The sequence below is a fragment of the Pelophylax lessonae genome, assembly GCF_965119305.1.
Source record: "Pelophylax lessonae genome assembly, chromosome: 11".
In the NCBI taxonomy this organism is placed as follows: domain Eukaryota; kingdom Metazoa; phylum Chordata; class Amphibia; order Anura; family Ranidae; genus Pelophylax; species Pelophylax lessonae.
The window spans coordinates 30,322,573-30,341,153 of record NC_138778.1 but is presented as its reverse complement, the minus strand read 5'-3'; the positions used below and the strand labels follow the sequence as shown (position 1 = coordinate 30,341,153).

Here is an 18,581-nt window from a genome sequence, read left to right as displayed (position 1 = left end):
CCTCCTCTTCTTCCACTGACTCCAGAACAGGTTCGGATAGTACAGAGCCTTTGGAGTCAGGCTGCACATGCTCAGTTTGATGTGTATTGCAAGAAAGTTTTTTTTTTTCTTAGGAGGGTGCATGTGATCAGCACAGGGCCAATAAGCACTATCCAGACAGAGAGTCAGGGGTCTTGCAGCCTAATAGTGCAGTAGTGCAGTATGCTCAGTGCAGTATGAAAACCCCTCCTACAAGCTTTAACCAGTGCTTGGCTGACACTGATAGAAGTCACAAGACTGCTATTTACTGCTGATGAGAAAAGGTATTTAGCGGTTTATATTTACTAAAATAATTGCATTTCCATGTTCTGGGTACTCTGGGAGACCAGATAATAGTGAAAGCAGGCTGCTGTGTTTAGTAACACTTTAACTATGCCCAGCCTGTAGACCAGTAGTTATCTGCGTTAGGGAAACCAGAGCCCAGTACATATTTCCAAAAACCTCTATTCCCTAACATAGCCAGGGTCGACAGGAATATTGTGAGCAGCCTGTTGCTGACCCCCACTCTAAACCTTCTCTATTCTATCCATAATAAGCAAAACATTTTGGCTATAGATGCACTTTAAGCACGTAAAAAATGCCAGAAATTGCCTAAAAATTGCTCAGCAGGTGAGGTGTGAATCCAGCCTGACCGGTGGCTGTGGAAAAAGATGCAAATGTGGCTGCTTGCTATTATTACCTTTAGCTTTCTGACATTCTTTGTCTTTTCTTCCTGGGTAGAGATGAATGGGAATGGATTCAAAACCTATCAATGGTTGAGAATTTGGACAGCATGGAGCTCTCCCTGGATGCGCATACCCACCTGTTTCTCTATGACCTCCAGATAGCAGTGAAGGCCCTACTCAAACAGATCAATCTACCTCTTCACCAGGTAAAAACAATCTACGCATTAAAATTTAGAGTAAGAACATTGCAATAGACTTAATTCACAAGTGTATGTGAAGGCAGAAAAAAAAATATTCAGTACATCTCTCGAATACATATGAATTTTCCTATGTTCTTTGCAAGTGCAGAAAATGATCTGATCATCCTGCCAGAAATCTAATGAGCACCAAAATTCCTGTTGTTGACTGGCAATACTGACTCTATTGCACTGAAATCCCAAGCAGTGTTATCAGCCTATCTACTACAAAACTCTACCCACTCTCCCCCATCTACATCAGTGTCATCTTAAGAGCATTAAAGGCCCCCGGCAATGCAGTGCACTGGGGCCCTGCCTAAACAATCACCCACGAGAATAAAAATGCAAATTATCGATAAGGCTATATTTATTGGTACAGCAGTGCCAGGCTAATGACAGCTTCCAAGTTCGGCGGTTGGGTCTGGTGAACACACACACAGATGGGAGTCAGACTAGAATGTCCTGTGTGTGCCTGTTTCCTTGGCAGCGGACAGGCATTCCTGCAGTTGTGGGCTCCCCCTCCACAGCCCAAGTGGCCTGACAGCAGCGCAGGGCCGACAGGCGCTTGCCACCTGCTAAGTTTGGCGGCAGGACGCATAAGGGAGTCAGGGCTAATGCTTGGCTTTGGCTGGGTCGCTGGGCAGGTGGGGCCCCCGGGCAACTGCCCAGCGTGCCCATTCGGTAAGACAGCCCTGATCTACATGCATACTTTGATTTCTTTCCCAACAAAGCAATGCTTCTGCTTTAACTCCCAAGAGTCTGCTCACACACTGTATGTAGGAAAAGGGCTCTTTGGAGATGTAGTTCGGGGGCATGCCTACATCAATAGGAACGTAGCTGTTCCATCGATAGTTTTACATCCCTGGCGGTGATGTCAATAAGATAATGCAAAGCCTGTTTCTCACTACAGCAACAAGGTAAGAAAAAAAAAAAAACTCACTAGTTGTATCTGTAAGACTGGATGTACAGAGCACCCCACTCCCTCTTGCATCAGAATTCAAGAATCCCCAACCTTTCCTTACATCACAGTGCTCTCCCCCTTACCTTGTGCTGCTGCCAGGAGGAAGCTGGGGGTAGAACTGTGAAGCAGAAAGTGCAAGGTCTGGTGGAGGACCAGATGAGGGCTGGAGTCAGAAGCCCGAGTCTGCTGAATGCTGAGACCATAGGAAGCAGAGAAAAGGGGGTATTGCATGTGCACGGAGATGTGCAGGATCTGTAGGAGGAGTTCTGTCATCTTCTCTGCTGCCGACTGCTAAGACAAAGTGGGGATGGAGATGAGGGGGTTGCCGCAGCTGCAGGAGAGGTGTAAAAGCTACATTTTGCTCTGGCGTTGGTTGACATGTGTGCTCTAGAGGATGAGAGGGAGGTTTGGGGTAAATTTGGGCTTTACATTTACATATTCTTTAGGCACACTAGAAACTTCCACCAGGTTATGTTATATCTATTTATATGGTCCCTAATGAGTCATAATAATCATATAACCTATATTATTTTACATGCCTTTACGTTTTACTTCTCTGCTCTCTGATTTATGAGATGTCTGTTGATTTTATTCTGGAGGACCAATAGTAATATGTTTATGAAGTCAACTACATGGGAAAAAAACATATTATCAACTTTAGGGTGGTCTGTAGCTTCTACCGTTGAAATACGTCTTTAAAACCACTCAGATTCTTCTATGTCTTTCATTGCCCCATCCATAATAACTGCCTTTATAGAAGGCAGCGTACAACACAGAAGTAGGACACAAGCTGTGTCCCTAGAGCTCCGTGTGGCTGTATTGTATACATAAAGGTGGCCATTAATCTGTGGACGTTTTAGAAGTGTCAGGAATGTCTCCTAGTAAAAACACAAGGCACCCATGTATAAGGGGCATTAGCATAAATAGGAGCTCTGTATGTGGAGAGATTTATCAGAATGAAATATTTTTATTATGGCTCGCAAGGCAGGCTCTGCCATTAGCTGTGATTCACGATGCCCGAGGTCTTAGGCCAAGCAAATTATACTTGTGCACTATTTACAGCAGAATTGCATAACAAATTGCTGTCCACACTAATTTTCCCTTTTTTCTAAAAACACTGGTTATTGGGAGAATTGAATGCTTAGTAACATCACCTCCAGGAGAAGGCAATCTCAGCACATATATGCTTTAAATGATAAGTGCAATTTCCCCTAAAAAAACACTTTTCTCTTTTGTTCATTGACGGACACAGCTCCTGATATTCTTAACCATTGTTATAATGCCACCTACAGGAGTAGGACACTAGGCAGAAAAAAAGTCCGGCTAAGCCAATGGACAGTCCCAGGGGGTATACTCCCTCTCTCTGCTGTAGGCACTCAGTTTTTTTTCTGCCTAGTCAGGAGTAAGGACCTAGTTCCTTGCTGGGATCTTTGGTCCTGGCAATTTTTTTTCTTTTTAGATAGAACATTTTTCTCCTGGATTTTTCTTGTGAGATCTACAATCAACTACCGGACTGGGCGATGGGCTGGATAATCTAGATCCAGTGGTCACCCCAGTCTGGCCAGCGAGTGTGCGCAGACCTCAGCTCCACGCTAGGTTGGCTGCGGCATTGCCCCACTGGACAGTGGCTGGCCTGCAAGTTAAACGCCTAGCGAGGTCGCATACGACCGGGTCTCGGGCCGAGTCGCAGCGTTCCTTCTGCCCGACAGCCCCCTATTTCGATGGAGAGCAACCATACAAAACACACAGAGGGCGCATCGACCTAGTGCATTATCCTAAGACATTTCATTTATTGTATAAAAACATGGTAAGTATTATACTCACAAAATTGCAATAGTAAAAAGGGCAACAAAGATCTCAGCATGTTCCATCAAAATGTATCAACATGTGCAGATACAACAGAAACTGAGTTCATTTTCTTCAGAGCCTGTGCAGGGGAGGGGGGTTGTACCTGGTGGGGGCTCCTGCCAAGGCTCCCCATCCTGCCTGGATCTGTCCTTGAGGCCTGGGTTCCTGTAAGCATCGTGGTGCCACGCGGGGCCGCTGCTGTGGTTTACAATTGAAAATAACGGCAGCCATTACAGTGGAGCACTGTGGGTGGCAATTTTGGCGGTGGGAGCCCCTCCTCATCCCATTGTGCTGACTCCTGGATCCTTTCACTTCCTGCACGTGTAGTGCAGATTATCCTTGTGGCTGCAGGTGCCTGTTTTTGCTGGGTGGTGAATCTGGTGGAGTCCTCTCCCTCTCTGTTGAGGATTGCTTGGTGCTTGTGCGTAGCGACCTGTTGGTGCTGCCAGCGCGGTCTGGGTTGTCCCTTTGCAGTGTTTTACACTTTTGGGGCACAACTCCCCACCTGATCCCCTTTCTGAGCCTGTGGGGCCCTCCGGGTCCTGACCATCCATCAATGGAGTCCTTTGTGTCCCAACTGGAGGTGGCCAATATGTACACTCTGGCTGGTTCGACAATGACGTCGGTATTCACTATTGCCCTGGTGTTGCAAACTCTGACCGAGTGGGCTAAGCTCCTACTTCATGACCTGGAGGAAGAACAGCTCTCCCCTGCCTTTGCCGATCTGGCAGACCAGCTGATCCAGGGGATGCAGTTTATCTGTGATGCCTCATTGAAGGCGGCTTCCCTAGTGGCTCGGCAGTGGTCCTTCTGCGTGTCATTTGGCTCAAGTGCTGGTCTGCGGACCAGACTTCTAAAAAGGCCTTGCCTGATCTTCCTTTTCAAGGAGATCGCCTGTTTGGAGCTACCCTGGATGACATCATTAAAGGTCTCACAGGGGGGAAGAGTACTTTTCTTCTGCAGGCTACTAAGGGCAAGGAACCTCATCGTAGACATGGGCCTTCCTTTTTTCGTCCCTCAGGGCCGATTGACAAGGGCTCAAAGGCTTTCAGGGCCTCCCCTGGAGGATCCAAACGAACCTGGTCTGGCAAGCCGAGAGCTCTGGTGCAAGACAAGTGGGTCCACAAAGTCATTTGGTCCGGCTACAAGATCGGGTTTCACTCTTGTTTCCCAGCAAGGTTCTTTTCTTCCAACTTGCGCCTGTCCCATGACCCCTAGCTGGGCCTGTTTGGGGCAGTTCAAGACCTGTTACTTAAAGGGGTGATTGTCCCGGTTCCGACTCCGGAACGTTTTCAGGGGTTTTACTCAAACCTGTTCACAGTTCCCAGGAAAGAAAACAAAGTGCATCCAATCCTGGACCTCAAGGCACTAAACTGCTTTGTGTGGATTCAGAAGTTCAGAATGGAGTCCATTCGAACGGTGGTGGCATCCCTTTATCAGGGGGATATCCTCCCCTCTATCGATATCAAGGATGCCTACCTTCACATTCCAATATGTGCCAGTCACCAGCGTTTTCTCCGATTTGCTGTGGGAGAGGAGCATTATCAGTTTGTGGGGTTACCCTTTGGTACCACCTCTGCTCCCCGGGTCTTCACAAAAGTGTTAGCCCTGGTGCTAGCCTTATTACACCAACGGGGGATCGTGGTACTGGGCTACTTGGACGCTCTCCTTTTGAAAGTGGAGTCTCCTTCTCCTCTGGTGGAAAACCTGGAGATTATAATGCGAACTCTGCGGAAGTTTGGCTAGATTCTGGATTTTCAGAAGTATGCTCTGGTTCCCTCCACAAAGCTGGACTATCTGGGCTTGACTCTAGACTCTGCGTTAGCCAAAGTGCTCCTTCCTCTGGACAAACTCCAGAGCAGATGGTTATCCATGCGGACTTGCATGCGGGTGCTGATGGTGTCTACCTTTGAGGCGGTTCCGTTTACACACTTCCATACGAGGTCCCTGCAAAGGGAGATTCTGACCAAATGTTACAAGACTCTGCAGTCTCTGGACAAACAGATCTGGCTGAGTTGGGGAACGAAGGAGTTGGCTTCGTTCTCCAGTGCTTCGGCTGGGCAAATCCTTCCTCCCCTTGTATTGGACAGTGGTCACCACAGATGCCAGCCTGTCCGCCTGGGGAGGCCTCCTCAGCAAGCATTCTGCTCAGGGGATCTGGATGCTGGAAGAGTCCAGACTGCTGATCAATATCTTAGAACTCCGAGCGATCAGACTGTGTCTGCATCATTAGACAGATCATCTTGAGGGTTGTCCAGTGCGCATTCATTCAGACAATGTCGTTGCTTATGTCAATCACCAAGGGGGCACAAGAAGTTTCCTGGTGGCTCTGGAGGTCACCAGCATTCTAAGTTGGGAAGAACCGTTCGTTCCAGCCCTCTCCGCCGTACACTTTCCCAGGGTGGAAAACTGGCAGTCGGATTACCTCAGTCGGCAGGCGTTGGACCAAGGGGAGTGGTCCCTTTATCCGGAAGTGTTTCATCAACTGTGTCCCCAGTGGATCTTTTTGCATCTTGGCTCAACAGAAAGGTGCAGATGTTGGGTGGCTTGGTCAAGGGATCCTCTGGCAGACACCACAGACGCGCTGGTGGTCCTGTGGGGTCAATATTGTCTGATTTACGCCTCCCCCCCCTCTCAAGCTTCTGCCAAGACTTCTCGACAGGATCGAGGCAGAAGGGTTTCTGGTCATCTTAGTGCCTCTGGACTGGCCTCGCTGGACTTGGTACACTGATGTAAAGCGGCTGGTCGCCGACATTCCTTGGAAGCTTCCTCTCAGGGAGGATCTGCTGTCCCAAGGACCAATCTTCCATCCTGCTTTACAGTCGCTGGTTTTGACAGCTTGGCTGTTGAACGCCAGGTACTGAAGGATAAGGATTTATCTAAGTCAGTGATTCCTACCCTGTTGACAGCTAGGAAATCTACTTCTAGGAAGATCTACCATCATACGTAGGAGACGTACATTGCGTGGTGTGAGTCTCTTGGGATTCATCCTCGATCCTTCTCGGTGGCTCGGATCTTGACCTTCAATGGGGGTTGAACAGAAATTGGCCTTTACCATTAGGGGGCCAGGTGTTGGCTTTGGCGGTCTTCTTCCAACGACCTTTGGCCACACACTCCCTGGTGCGTACCTTTTCTTCAGTGTGTCTGACATTGGTTTTTCCAGTGCAGGCTTCCTTGCCGCCTTGGGATCTCAATTTGGTGCTTTCGGTTCTTCAGAAGCCTCCCTTTAAGAACCTGCGGGAGATTCCCCTTTTTACGCCGTCCCAGAAGGTGGCCTTTTTGATAGCTATCACCTCTGCGTGCAGGGTGTCGGAACTGGCGGCGTTATCCTGTCGTTCACCTTACCTGGTAATTCACAGGAATAAGGTGGTTCTTCGCCCCTGTCTGTCGTACCTTCCAAAAGTTGTCATTGTTTTTCATTTCAATGAAGACATTGTGTTGCCTTCCCTGTGTTCCAGGCCTGAACATCTGAAGGAAATTGCCTTGCATACCTTGGATGTGGTCCGGGAAATTAGGGTGTACCTGGCAGCTACGGAGTCTTTCAGGAAGTCAAACTCTGTATTTGTGCTCACGTATGACCTCGTAAAGGGTTGTCCGCTTCCTCTGCAACCATTTCCAGATGGATCAGACAGATGGTGATTGAGGCCTTTTCCATCAGGGGTCAGGTTCCTCCTTTTCCTGTCAAGACGCACTCTACTAGGGCGCTTAGTGCCTCCTAGGCTTTCCGTCATCAGGCGTCAGTGACACAGGTTTGCGAGGAGGCCATCTGGTTGTCGGTGCACACGTTTACAAAGTTCTATAAAGTGGATGTGTTGGCATCTGCAGATGCTTCTATTGGCCGCAAGGTTTTGCAGGCTGCTGTTTAAGAGGGCCTGATTCTCTTTGAGGGTGTATTGTTTTTTTTTTTTCAGGTGGGCTCAAGTTGGTTTGGTTGAGCTCCTGTTTACCTGGTTGGTTATAGTTTAGCCTTGGGAATTTATTTTTCTCTGTTCCCACCCATCATGTGGTCAGGAGCTGTGTCTGTCAATGAACGAAAGAGAAAATTGGATTTTTGACTTACCGTAAAATCCATTTCTCCGATGTTCATTGACGGACACAGCACCCACCCCTCTGTGGATTTGTATTTCTCCTGACACTGCTTGTAACTAAACTGAGTGCCTATAGCAGAGAGAGGGAGTATACTCCCTGGGACTGCCCATGGGCATAGCCAGACATTTTTCTGCCTAGTGTCTTACTCCTGTAGGGGCAGTATATAGGATTTTTGACTTACCGTAAAATCCATTTGTCTGATGTTCATTGACGGACATTCTGATATTCTTAACCAGAATAAGAATATCAGAATGTCCGTCAATGAACATCAGACAAATGGATTTTACGGTAAGTCAAAAATCCTATTTCAGCAAAGAAAACCTGTACTGAGGGGCATACACTATATTGTCAAAAGTATTGGGACACCTGCCTTTACAAGCACATTAACTTTAATGGCATCCCTGTCTTAGATCGTAGGGTTCAATATTGAGTTGGCCTACCCTTTGCAGCTATGACAGCTTCAACTCTTCTGGGAAGGCTGTCCACAAGGTTTAGAAGTTTGTCTATGGGAATGTTTGACCATTCCTGAAGCGCATTTGTAAGGTCAGGCACTGATGTTGGACAAGAAGGCCTGGCTCGCAGTCCCTGCTCTATCCTTCTCATCCAACAGCAGTGCCTGACCTCTCAAATGTGCTTCTTGAAGAATGGTCAAACATTCCCATAGACACACTCCTAAACCCTGTGGACAGCCTTCCTAGAAGAGTTGAAGCTGTTATAGCTGCAAAGGGTGGGCCAACTCAATATTGAACCCTACAGACTAAGATTGGGATCAGTGCCATCTTAAGAGCAATAAAGGGCCATAGGCAATGCAGTGCACTGGGGCCCTGCCTACACAATCACCCACGAGAATAAAAATGCAAATTATTGATAAGGCGATATTTATTGGTACAGCAGTGCAAGGCTAATTTCAGCTTACAAGTTCGGCGGCTGGGTCCGGTAAACACGCACACAAACGGAAGTCAGACTTGACTGTCTTGTGTGTGCCTGTTCCTGTGGAGTCGAACAGGCATTCCTGGAGTTGCGGGCTCCCCCTCCACGGCCCAATCGGTCTGACAGCAGCACAGGGCCGACAGGCACTTACCACCTGCTAAGTTCGGCGGCAGGATGCACACAGGAATCGGGACTAATGCTTGGCTGGGGCTGGGGCCGGGTCGCTGGGCAGGTGGGGCCCCCTGGGCAACTGCCCAGTGTGCCCATTTGGTAAGATGGCCCTGCTGGGGATGCTATTAAAGTTCATGTGTGTGTGAAGGCAGGCGTCCCAATACTTTCGACAATATAGTGCATATTATAAACTTTATGGTCTATGCAATTTGCCATTGTGCATGTTTTAGGTATACAATAAGCAGTGTTAGTTGATTGCATTTAGTTGCAATATGACATGACTTCTGTCCCCCCACTCTCCAAAAGCAAACCAAACATTTAACCTATGATTTCCATGTTGAAGCCAATGGATCAGCATTACATTTAGACCAGCAGTATTTCAAGTGGAGAGGCCAACAACAGCATCCCCCATAGTGTCTGGGTTAGGTTTTCTTTTAAGTTGACCTTGGACTCTAAATGATAGTGTATACATTGATTGTCCCCAAGCACAAGGGTGTGATGCTAGGACCCTAAACATGAACAGCTATTTAAGTAAAAACTAGTATTTAGGCCTGGGGAGTATGAGGAGAATGAGATCTGTTACCGACACCTCCAGGAGAAAGCAACAGTACCCATTCAAGATTTTCTAACCTTTCGGATCATCATTGCCACCCAAGAAGCTTCACCTGCTTCTTAAACAAATATTCAACCAATTGGGAGAGTGTCATTTAATGTCTTCAAGCACCTTGTGCCGAATGATGTTTTCATTGCTCGCCCAGCCAGTGATTCCAGTAGTATGAATTGTTATTGTTACCTGTGGCCAGTGTATATGCATTGTAACCCATGTTTTCTTTCTCTGTCCCTTCGCAGGCCAAGCACTTCCGTCTTTACACACAGGAGGTGTTGGAGCTGGGTCACAATGTCTCCTTTCTTCTGTTGCTCCCTGCCTCAGACGATGTCTGCAGTGCCCCAGGACAGAGTAATCCGTACACCCCACACACAGGATTCCTTCACCTCCCCCTTCAGATGTTTGAGCTAGGTACACAAACTTGTTTTCTTGCCTAGACGTATTAGCGCTAACCTGTACATGAAGTAATCTCTCGATCACAGCATGCCTTCTGTCCCATCGTGGCTTAAAAAATCTATAGCCACAAAACTCTGGTGTGTGAGCTGCACGGGATGCAGACGCGCTCTTACTATGCGGTGTCACTGGCAGAGGGGACAGTGAGACTGGGAAAGACTGAAGCTTGGTTTAATGCCATACGAATTGTTAACAGACTCAAGTTTATTGAAAAAACAGGGTAGTGTTTTCTAAAAGAAATAACAAGGATATTGGCACAAATTGGAAGCATTGGTGTGCCCCACTGGTACTGAATACAATGTTTAAAATGTTTCAAACCAGTTCATAAGACAATCCATAAATAGAAACAAAAGTCCATATGCAGGCTTCTTTTGATGGCAGCTCAGTGTGCAAGCAAGAAGAGACTTGGAGATAGCTGAGAAGAAAACACAAGCGCCATACTAAGTGCAGCACATGAAGCTTTAATATACAGTACAGTCAGGTCCATAAATATTGGGACATCGACACAATTATAATCTTTTTGGCTCTATACACCACCACAATGGATTTGAAATGAAACAAACAATATGTGCTTTAGCTGCAGACTTTCAGCTTTAATTTTAGGGTATTTACATCCAAATCAGGTGAATGGTGTAGGGATTACAACAGTTTGTATATGTGCCTCCCACTTTTTAGGGACCAAAAGTAATGGGACAATTGGCTGCTCAGCTGTTCCATGGCCAGGTGTGTGTTATTCCCTCCTTATCCCATTTACAAGGAGCAGATAAAAGGTCCAGAGTTCATTTCAAGTGTGCTATTTGCATTTGGAATCTGTTGCTGTCAACTCTCAATATGAGATCCAAAGAGCTGTCACTATCAGTGAAGCAAGCCATCATTAGGCTGAAAAAACAAAACAAACCCATCAGAGAGATAGCAAAAACATTAGGTGTGGCCAAACAACATCTACAAAGCATACCACCTCATCAGTGAAGCATGGTGGTGGTAGTGTCATGATGTGGGCATGTATGGCTGCCAATGGAACTGGTTCTCTTGTATTTATTGATGATGTGACTGCTGACAAAAGCAGCAGGATGAATTCTGAAGTGTTTTGGGCAATATTATCTGCTCATATTCAGCCAAATGCTTCAGAACTCATTGGACGGCGCTTCACAGTGCAAATGGACAATGACCCGAAGCATACTGCGAAAGCAACCAAAGAGTTTTTTAAGGGAAAGAAGTGGAATGTTATGCAATGTCCAAGTCAATCACCTGACCTGAATCCGATTGAGCATACATTTCACTTACAAAATCAAATGTATAATAATAGCCCAATCTGTGCGTCTCAGTTCGTTATATCATACATTCAGCGGCGCTTCAGCACACACAATGTATGTGTGCAAGTATATTAGTCAGTTCCTGCAGTGCTTCAGAGCCTGCAATTGCAAACTAGTCCCAACTCCACAGGATGTGCAGTCACAGCCAGCAAAAAGATTTCTCCTCTGATGTTCAGCACCAGTGATTGTATGATATAACGAACTGAGACGCACAGATTGGGCTATTATTATACATTTGATTTTGCAAGTTTTACGTTTACAGTGGCAGCTAGTGCATTAAAAGGATGCACAGAGTGACATGTTTTACATGATTTTATCTACATGATTTTATTTACTATTTATTCATGATTTGAGTAGATATATTTATTTCTTTATACCTTACACTGATTTATATATATATTTTAGCGCCGGGCGGGTGGTTGACGTTTTTTAGCATCAGTTACCTTTTACAATACATTTCACTTGCTGAAAACAAAACTGAAGGGAAAATGCCCCAAGAACAAGCAGGAACTGAAGACAGTTGCAGTAGAGGCCTGGCAGAGCATCACCAGGGATGAAACCCAGCATCTGGTGATGTCTATGCATTCTAGACTTCAGGTTGTAATTGACTGCAAAGGATTTGCAACCAAGTATTAAAAAGTGAAAGTTTGATTTATGATTGTTAATCTGTCCCATTACATTTGGTCCCTTAAAAAGGGGGAGGCACATATACAAACTGTTGTAATTTCTACACCATTCACCTGATGTGGATGTAAATACCCTCAAATTAAAGCTGAAAGTCTGCCGTTAAAGCACATCTTCAAATCCATTGTGGTGGTGTAAGAGCCAAAAAGATTAAAATTGTGTCGCTGTCCCAATATTTATGGACCTAACTGTACATTTGTATGCCCATGTTGTATATACAGGCTAACGTACTGCAGTAAACAAAGAAACTTTTGATATCAGATGTTTCCAATGTGGCTGAATATGCAAATGATTTCCCTGGCATACCCAACAACGACAATAATTATTCGTTGGTGAATGGATCATGGCTCGTCTTTCAGGTGACAATTTGTTTAATTTCAGTATCTACAGCTACTGTTACAAGGACTTTCCTACTGGTGCTACAGACCATATACTTTATATACAGTATAGTACCACTTACTAGCTAAATAGGAAGTACATCCTTGGAAAGATAACGAGAGATGCTAGGTTTAATATTTTGTATGACTGAAATGCTAGCTGTATTCTATAGAGGAAGAGTGGGGTGACGGTCTACAGACAATGGGAATTCTTCCATATCACAGTTGGGAACCATGCGGATCAACCAAAAGTGGAAGTGTTTTCCCACAGAAAGAGTGGTAGTTTTATTGAAATTGTGGTGGGACCATTTAGATCAGTGGTTCTCAACCTGTGGGTTGCGACCCCGTCGGGGCCTGAATACCAATTTGCCGGGGGTCGAATTCCAATCCATCCTACAGGGCTGATCCTTGGCACATGCGCGGCAAGCTGAGGCTGGGGGGGGGGGCATCGAAGCTCCAAGCAGTGGCTCAGATTTAAAGTTACTCACACAGTGCTTACTTTAGTATTTTCTGACTGGCCGAGACCTTCTTGCACCGCTGGCCTCTACTGCCCGCACTGGTTGCTAGGATTGCCTGCCGCCTGGCAACTAGCAACCAGTGACGTCACGAGGAGGAAAGCCAGGCCGAGGCCCCAGCATTTAGAGCGCAGGAGGATTTAACTTCCTCCTCCGCACCTAGTGAATTTTGGCTCCGCCCACCTCCTCCCTGCATTTTCTCCAGCGCGGCTGCATGCGCCTCTCAGAGTCTGAGGGAAATGAGCTGTGCCAGGATTAGAGCACCGCACGTCTGAAGAGTCGACCTGCACCTGCCTGAAGTGAGGCGGTTTAATTAAAATTACAAGTAGCAAAATTACAGCGATTAAGGAGCAACGAAAATAATTTTGCTGTTAAGGGTAATTTAATTAAGGGGTCACGGAACTAGAAAGGTTGATAACCACTGATTTAGATATAAATAGTGCTTCATGGTCGCACTTTACTAATTTCCTTGCAGTGGCACACATGGTAATATACAGTTTGTGACTGCCAGAAAGTTGTTGTGCCTGTGCTGGTTTTTCTAGTACATTCTGCTGTCTGGTAGCACAGTTATTGAATCATAGGATATGAGATTTTTCCTGTTTTTTTTCCTGCTTACCTGTAACAAACTGAGGAAGAGGAGTATATTGTAAATGGCTAGGGACATTCCCAACCCCAGTGGGGGAAAAGAGGGGTGGACTATCTCAGTACCAAGGACTAACACAATTGAATTAATAAAAACGCTTTTACACTTTATCAACAAAATATAATAAAATCAAAACATGTATCCAGATGTAGAGGTAAAAGATAAAATACAGGGCTTGTAGTGGCATACAATGTTTTACATCAATGGTGCTGCTGGAGTGGTGATACGCAGCAAATCCTCCACATGTTTCGCGCTAAACACCGCTTTTTCAGGAGGAGTCAAATACTACCATCTACAATACAAATAATACACCATAGAAATAACAAAATATTAAACATCTCCCATCTGATTATAACATCTCCCATCTAGATATACAGTATGTGCTTGTGGATTGCCTCCCATGTCTGCCAGGAGGGAGTAACTTCGGGTGCTCCTGCCTCTGTCACTAATTTCGGTTGCTGGTGCTCCGTGGGTAAGCAACAGAATAGAAAATCTCTTTTACTTTGATTTTCTTGTTTTACCAGTCATATGTAAAATGATGTGTGTTTAATATTTTTGTTATTTCTACAATGTATTATTTGTATTGTAGTAATTGACTCCTCCTGAAGAAGTGGTGTTTACCGCAAAACATGTAGAGCATTTGCTGCGTATCATCACTCCATCAGTACCATTGATGTAAAACATTATATGCCACTATAAAGCACTGTCTTTTATCTTTTACCTCTATATATATGGATACATGTCTTTATTTTATTATATTTTGTTAGTTAAATGTAAAAACTTTTTTATTAATTTAATTGTGTTAGTCTTAGGTATCAAGATAGTCCATTCCTCTTTTCCCCCACTGGGGGCATGGCAGGGAATGTCTCTAGCCATATACAATATGCAATGATTAGAATGACGGTACCTTCTATTGTATAGATACCAATCTGAGGCACACGCTCCATGTGGAAGAGGAGAAACTACACATTGGTTACAAAATTATAAATTGTCTGTTTAAAGCATAGCGATCACACAACCATTTTTGGGGGATATGGGATCATTTTATACCCAGTTTGTGAAATATTTCTTTAACCACTTTACCCCCGGGGGATTTTGCTGTCTTACGTCCAGGCCACTTTTTGCGATTTGGCACTGTGTGTCTTTAACGGACAATTGCGTGGTCGTGCGACGCTGTACCTAAACGAATTTGACGTCCTTTTTTTCCCACAAATATAGCTTTCTTTTGGTGGTATTTGATCACCTGTGCGATTTTTTGATCATGCGCTATAAACAAAAAAAGAGCGACCATTTTGCAAAAATAACAATATTTTTCACATTTTTTTATATGAAATTCCCCCCCCCCCCCCAAAAAAAAATGTAAAAATCTACATTTTTTAACATTTTTGGCCAATTTGTTTTCTGCTACCTATGTTTGGTAAAAAAAAAAATCACAATAAGTGTATTTTGTTTGGTTTGCGCAAAAGTTATTGTGTTTACTAACTAAGGGAAAGATTTTTGTCATTTTTGTTGTTTTTTTTTAACGAGTAATGGCGGCGATCTGCGATTTTTTTGCGGGACTGCGACATTGCGGCGGACAGATCGGACCCTTGACTGACATTTTTGACACTTTTGGAGGTACCAGTGACATTACTACAGTAATCAGTGCTATACATATGCACTGTTACTGTAAAAATTACACTGGCAGGGAGGGGGTTCATTTTTATTGGTAATCAAGGGGTTAATGTATGCCTGGTGCTTACTAACGTGTGTGGGGGGAGGTGACTGAGTGACACAGGGACAGATCGCAGGTTGAGCTATGCTGAACCCTGCAATCTGACCCTGCCTGTCACTTAGGAGATTGTGTGTAAACAAAGCGGGCGGATCTCCACACTCTATTACCCGACGATCGGGGAAGAGCGGCGGTGATCACCCCCGCTCCTCCCCTGGCCCGACTCCCGCTGTGACTGAAAACACAAGGGGAGGAGTCCAGCGACCTAGGTCTACGTCGCTGGACGGAATCGAGCCACTTTGCCGCAGTACAGTCCCAGTGACTGGTCGGCAAGTGGTTAATGTATAGCTAAACCCCCCAAAAATGAATATATTAAAGCTTACCAGTCCTTTGATGTGGTGGCTGCATTTGTTTTCTTTTTTTCATTTTTTTTTCTTTATTTTTACCTGGTGATCCTGCCAGTAACACACTTCATTCTTAAGGTGGCTACACCCACTTCTCCACTATAAGTATGGAGGAGCAGTTTAGCCATCTTTTGGACAGTATCATTGTCTGTCTGTGGGGAGGGTAGTGTTAGATGGACTTTACATAAGTGACTAAAAAATTTCAGCATGCTTACAGCTAATACTTTTTAGGCAGTGACACAATCAGTTTCCTGTTTCATTTTCCAATAAAGGTTTTAATTAAATCAATAATTGTCTCAACACTCTAAAGCAGGGTATACATGGAACAAAAATCATCTGGTTCAGCAGGAATCATCTGACTTTTAGTCCATATATAATGCTGTCTGTTCAACAGAAGCCAGTCTAACGACCAGTTTCTGTTGAACGGTCCTGCTGGAAAACCAGTGTTCGATCAGCGGAGTCCCCTCTATCAGAATACAGTAGCGTGGCAAGGGTTATCAATGCATCACACATTGTGCACTAGTATGGTGCCTAACAAGTTGTTATGGGTAAAGTTCTACTTTAACCCACTTTATGCAGACAGATTGGCCTCTTAAAGCAAGTTTAAAAGAGTTGTAAAGACAGAAGGTTTTTTATCTTAATACATTCTATGCATTAAGATAAAAAAAAACTTCTGGGTGTAGCAGCCCCCCCTAATACTTACCTGAGCCCCATCCAGCGATGTCCATGAGTCCCTCAGCCATCCGGGACTCTCCCTCCTGATGGCTGAGACACAGCAGCGGCGCCTTTGGCTTCCGCTGTTTTTAAGAATAGTCAGTTAGCCAATCAGGAGAGAGAGGGGCAGGGCCCAAAGTCAACTCTGTGTATGAAAGGACACATGGAGCTGCAGCTCGGCTCGGGTGTCCCCATAGCAAGCTGCTTGGTGTAGGGGCACTCAACAGGAGGGAGGGGCCAGGAGCAGCGAAGAGGGACCCAAGAAGAGGAGGATCCGGGCCACTCTGTGCAAAACCAACTGCACAGAGAGGGTAAGTAGAACATGTTTGTTATTAAAAAAAAAAAAAGAACAAGACACTTTACAATCACTTTAAAAATAACAGATGTACTGGAAGCAGGCCAAAATAAAGGGGGGAAAAAGCCTAAACAGAAAATTAAGGCAGCCACTGCATCTGAGAATTTGTAAACTACATTATATACATTTTTGGGTTTGGATGTACTTTAAATTGCCCCTGTAATGTAATTGAAGCTGCCTGATGGCTCGTACACGCTATAAGAAAATTGGGCGAACATTTTCGTCCAAAGAATTTTTCGTAGGGTTTTCCTATACAGAACTTTCTTCAGACGATTCAGAATTTCCGTAAGAGAATTCTCGAATGGACAAACTTTTCTCGTAGGCAAAAAACAAACGATTTTAATTTAATGTGTACCATTTTCGGACAATTTTTCTACAAGAAAAATTAGAAAAGAAAGACTGCGCATGATTAGAAACAACAAAAAAAGCCTTTGTTGTACGAGAATTTTTGTACAAATTTTCGTAAGAAAATTCTTTCATCGGTTCAGATTTGCTGTGAAAGAATAAGGAAAATCAGACAATCGTTCGCCTGATTTTCTTATAGTAACAGAGAAAAGAAACAAGGGCGCCAAGTCATAAAGGTAGATGAACAGCTGTGTAATTTAATGTAGTAACTTACATGTTAAAAACAGGTATTCCAATGAAACAGCATGCATGGTGTAAAAAGACAGTCCCCACAGTAGATCCGATGGAAGATGCAAATGAAGGACAGTCAAATCTGGGTCCTGTGTGGCGCGTCCTGTGTAGTGGTGAAGGAAGTCCTGAATACCGGCAATGCCGGGTGATGCTGCAAATGGCGTGGGCTCCCTGGCTGGGCAGCCTCACCGCTGTCTGCCGTACAGCAGGAAGGTAATAACCCGGAACCGGAAATAGAAGGACAAGTCTGTCGGTTCCTCCACGGAAGCCGACAGGAACGTACACTGAACCGAGAGTGGAGGGCGGGCTGCAACGTCGTTTCGGAGGACCTCCTCCTTCATCAGGCAAGCCCACCCCTCCACCATAGAAAGTATTTATAATCCTGAGAAACAATTGCACTGCTGAGGATTGGACAAACTTCAGGTGTCACCAATAAAAAAGGGAGGGAAATTTTTTTTTTCTTTTTTTTTTCTTTTTTTTCTTTTTTTTTCTTTTTTTTTTCTTTTTTTTTTTTTTCTTTTTTTTTTCTTCTTTTTTCTTTTTTCTTGTTGTTAATTTTCCCTCCCTTTTTTATTGGTGACACCTGAAGTTTGTCCAATCCTCAGCAGTGCAATTGTTTCTCAGGATTATAAATACTTTCTATGGTGGAGGGGTGGGCTTGCCTGATGAAGGAGGAGGTCCTCCGAAACGACGTTGCAGCCCGCCCTCCACTCTCGGTTCAGTGTACGTTCCTGTCGGCTTCCGTGGAGGAACCGACAGACTTGTCCTTCTATTTCCGGTTCCGGGTTATTACCTTCCTGCTGTACGGCAGACAGCGGTGAGGCTGCCCAGCCAAGGAGCCCACGCCATTTGCAGCATCACCCGGCATTGCCGGTATTCAGGACTTCCTTCACCACTACACAGGACGTGCCACACAGGACCCAGATGTGACTGTCCTTCATTTGCATCTTCCATCGGATCTACTGTGGGGACTGTCTTTTTACACCATGCATGCTGTTTCATTGGAATACCTGTACCTTTATGACTTGGCGCCCTTGTTTCTTTTCTCTGTTACATGTTTGGAGGGTATCCCTACCTCTTGAGGAGCTGCCTGTCCAATCTTCACCCCAGTACCCTGATTTGGACTTTTTGTACTCTTTCATCAGCAAGGATCCATCCGGGATCATCGCATGATTGATTAGGACTTCTACACACTTGAGGTTCTTGTATCTTGTTTGCCCTGCAATATTC

General features: G+C 45.0%; 1 protein-coding gene across 1 annotated transcript in view; it reads left to right on the top strand.

Moving 5' to 3' along the window:
* ANKFN1 (ankyrin repeat and fibronectin type III domain containing 1) overlaps nt 1–18,581 on the top strand; it is a 556,552-nt gene that overhangs the window by 412,730 nt on the left and 125,241 nt on the right. The window contains exons 13-14 of the mRNA XM_082271748.1: nt 760–910; nt 9,789–9,957. Coding sequence (XP_082127874.1) covers nt 760–910; nt 9,789–9,957 — 320 coding nt within the window. The remainder of the gene's footprint in view (nt 1–759; nt 911–9,788; nt 9,958–18,581) is intronic.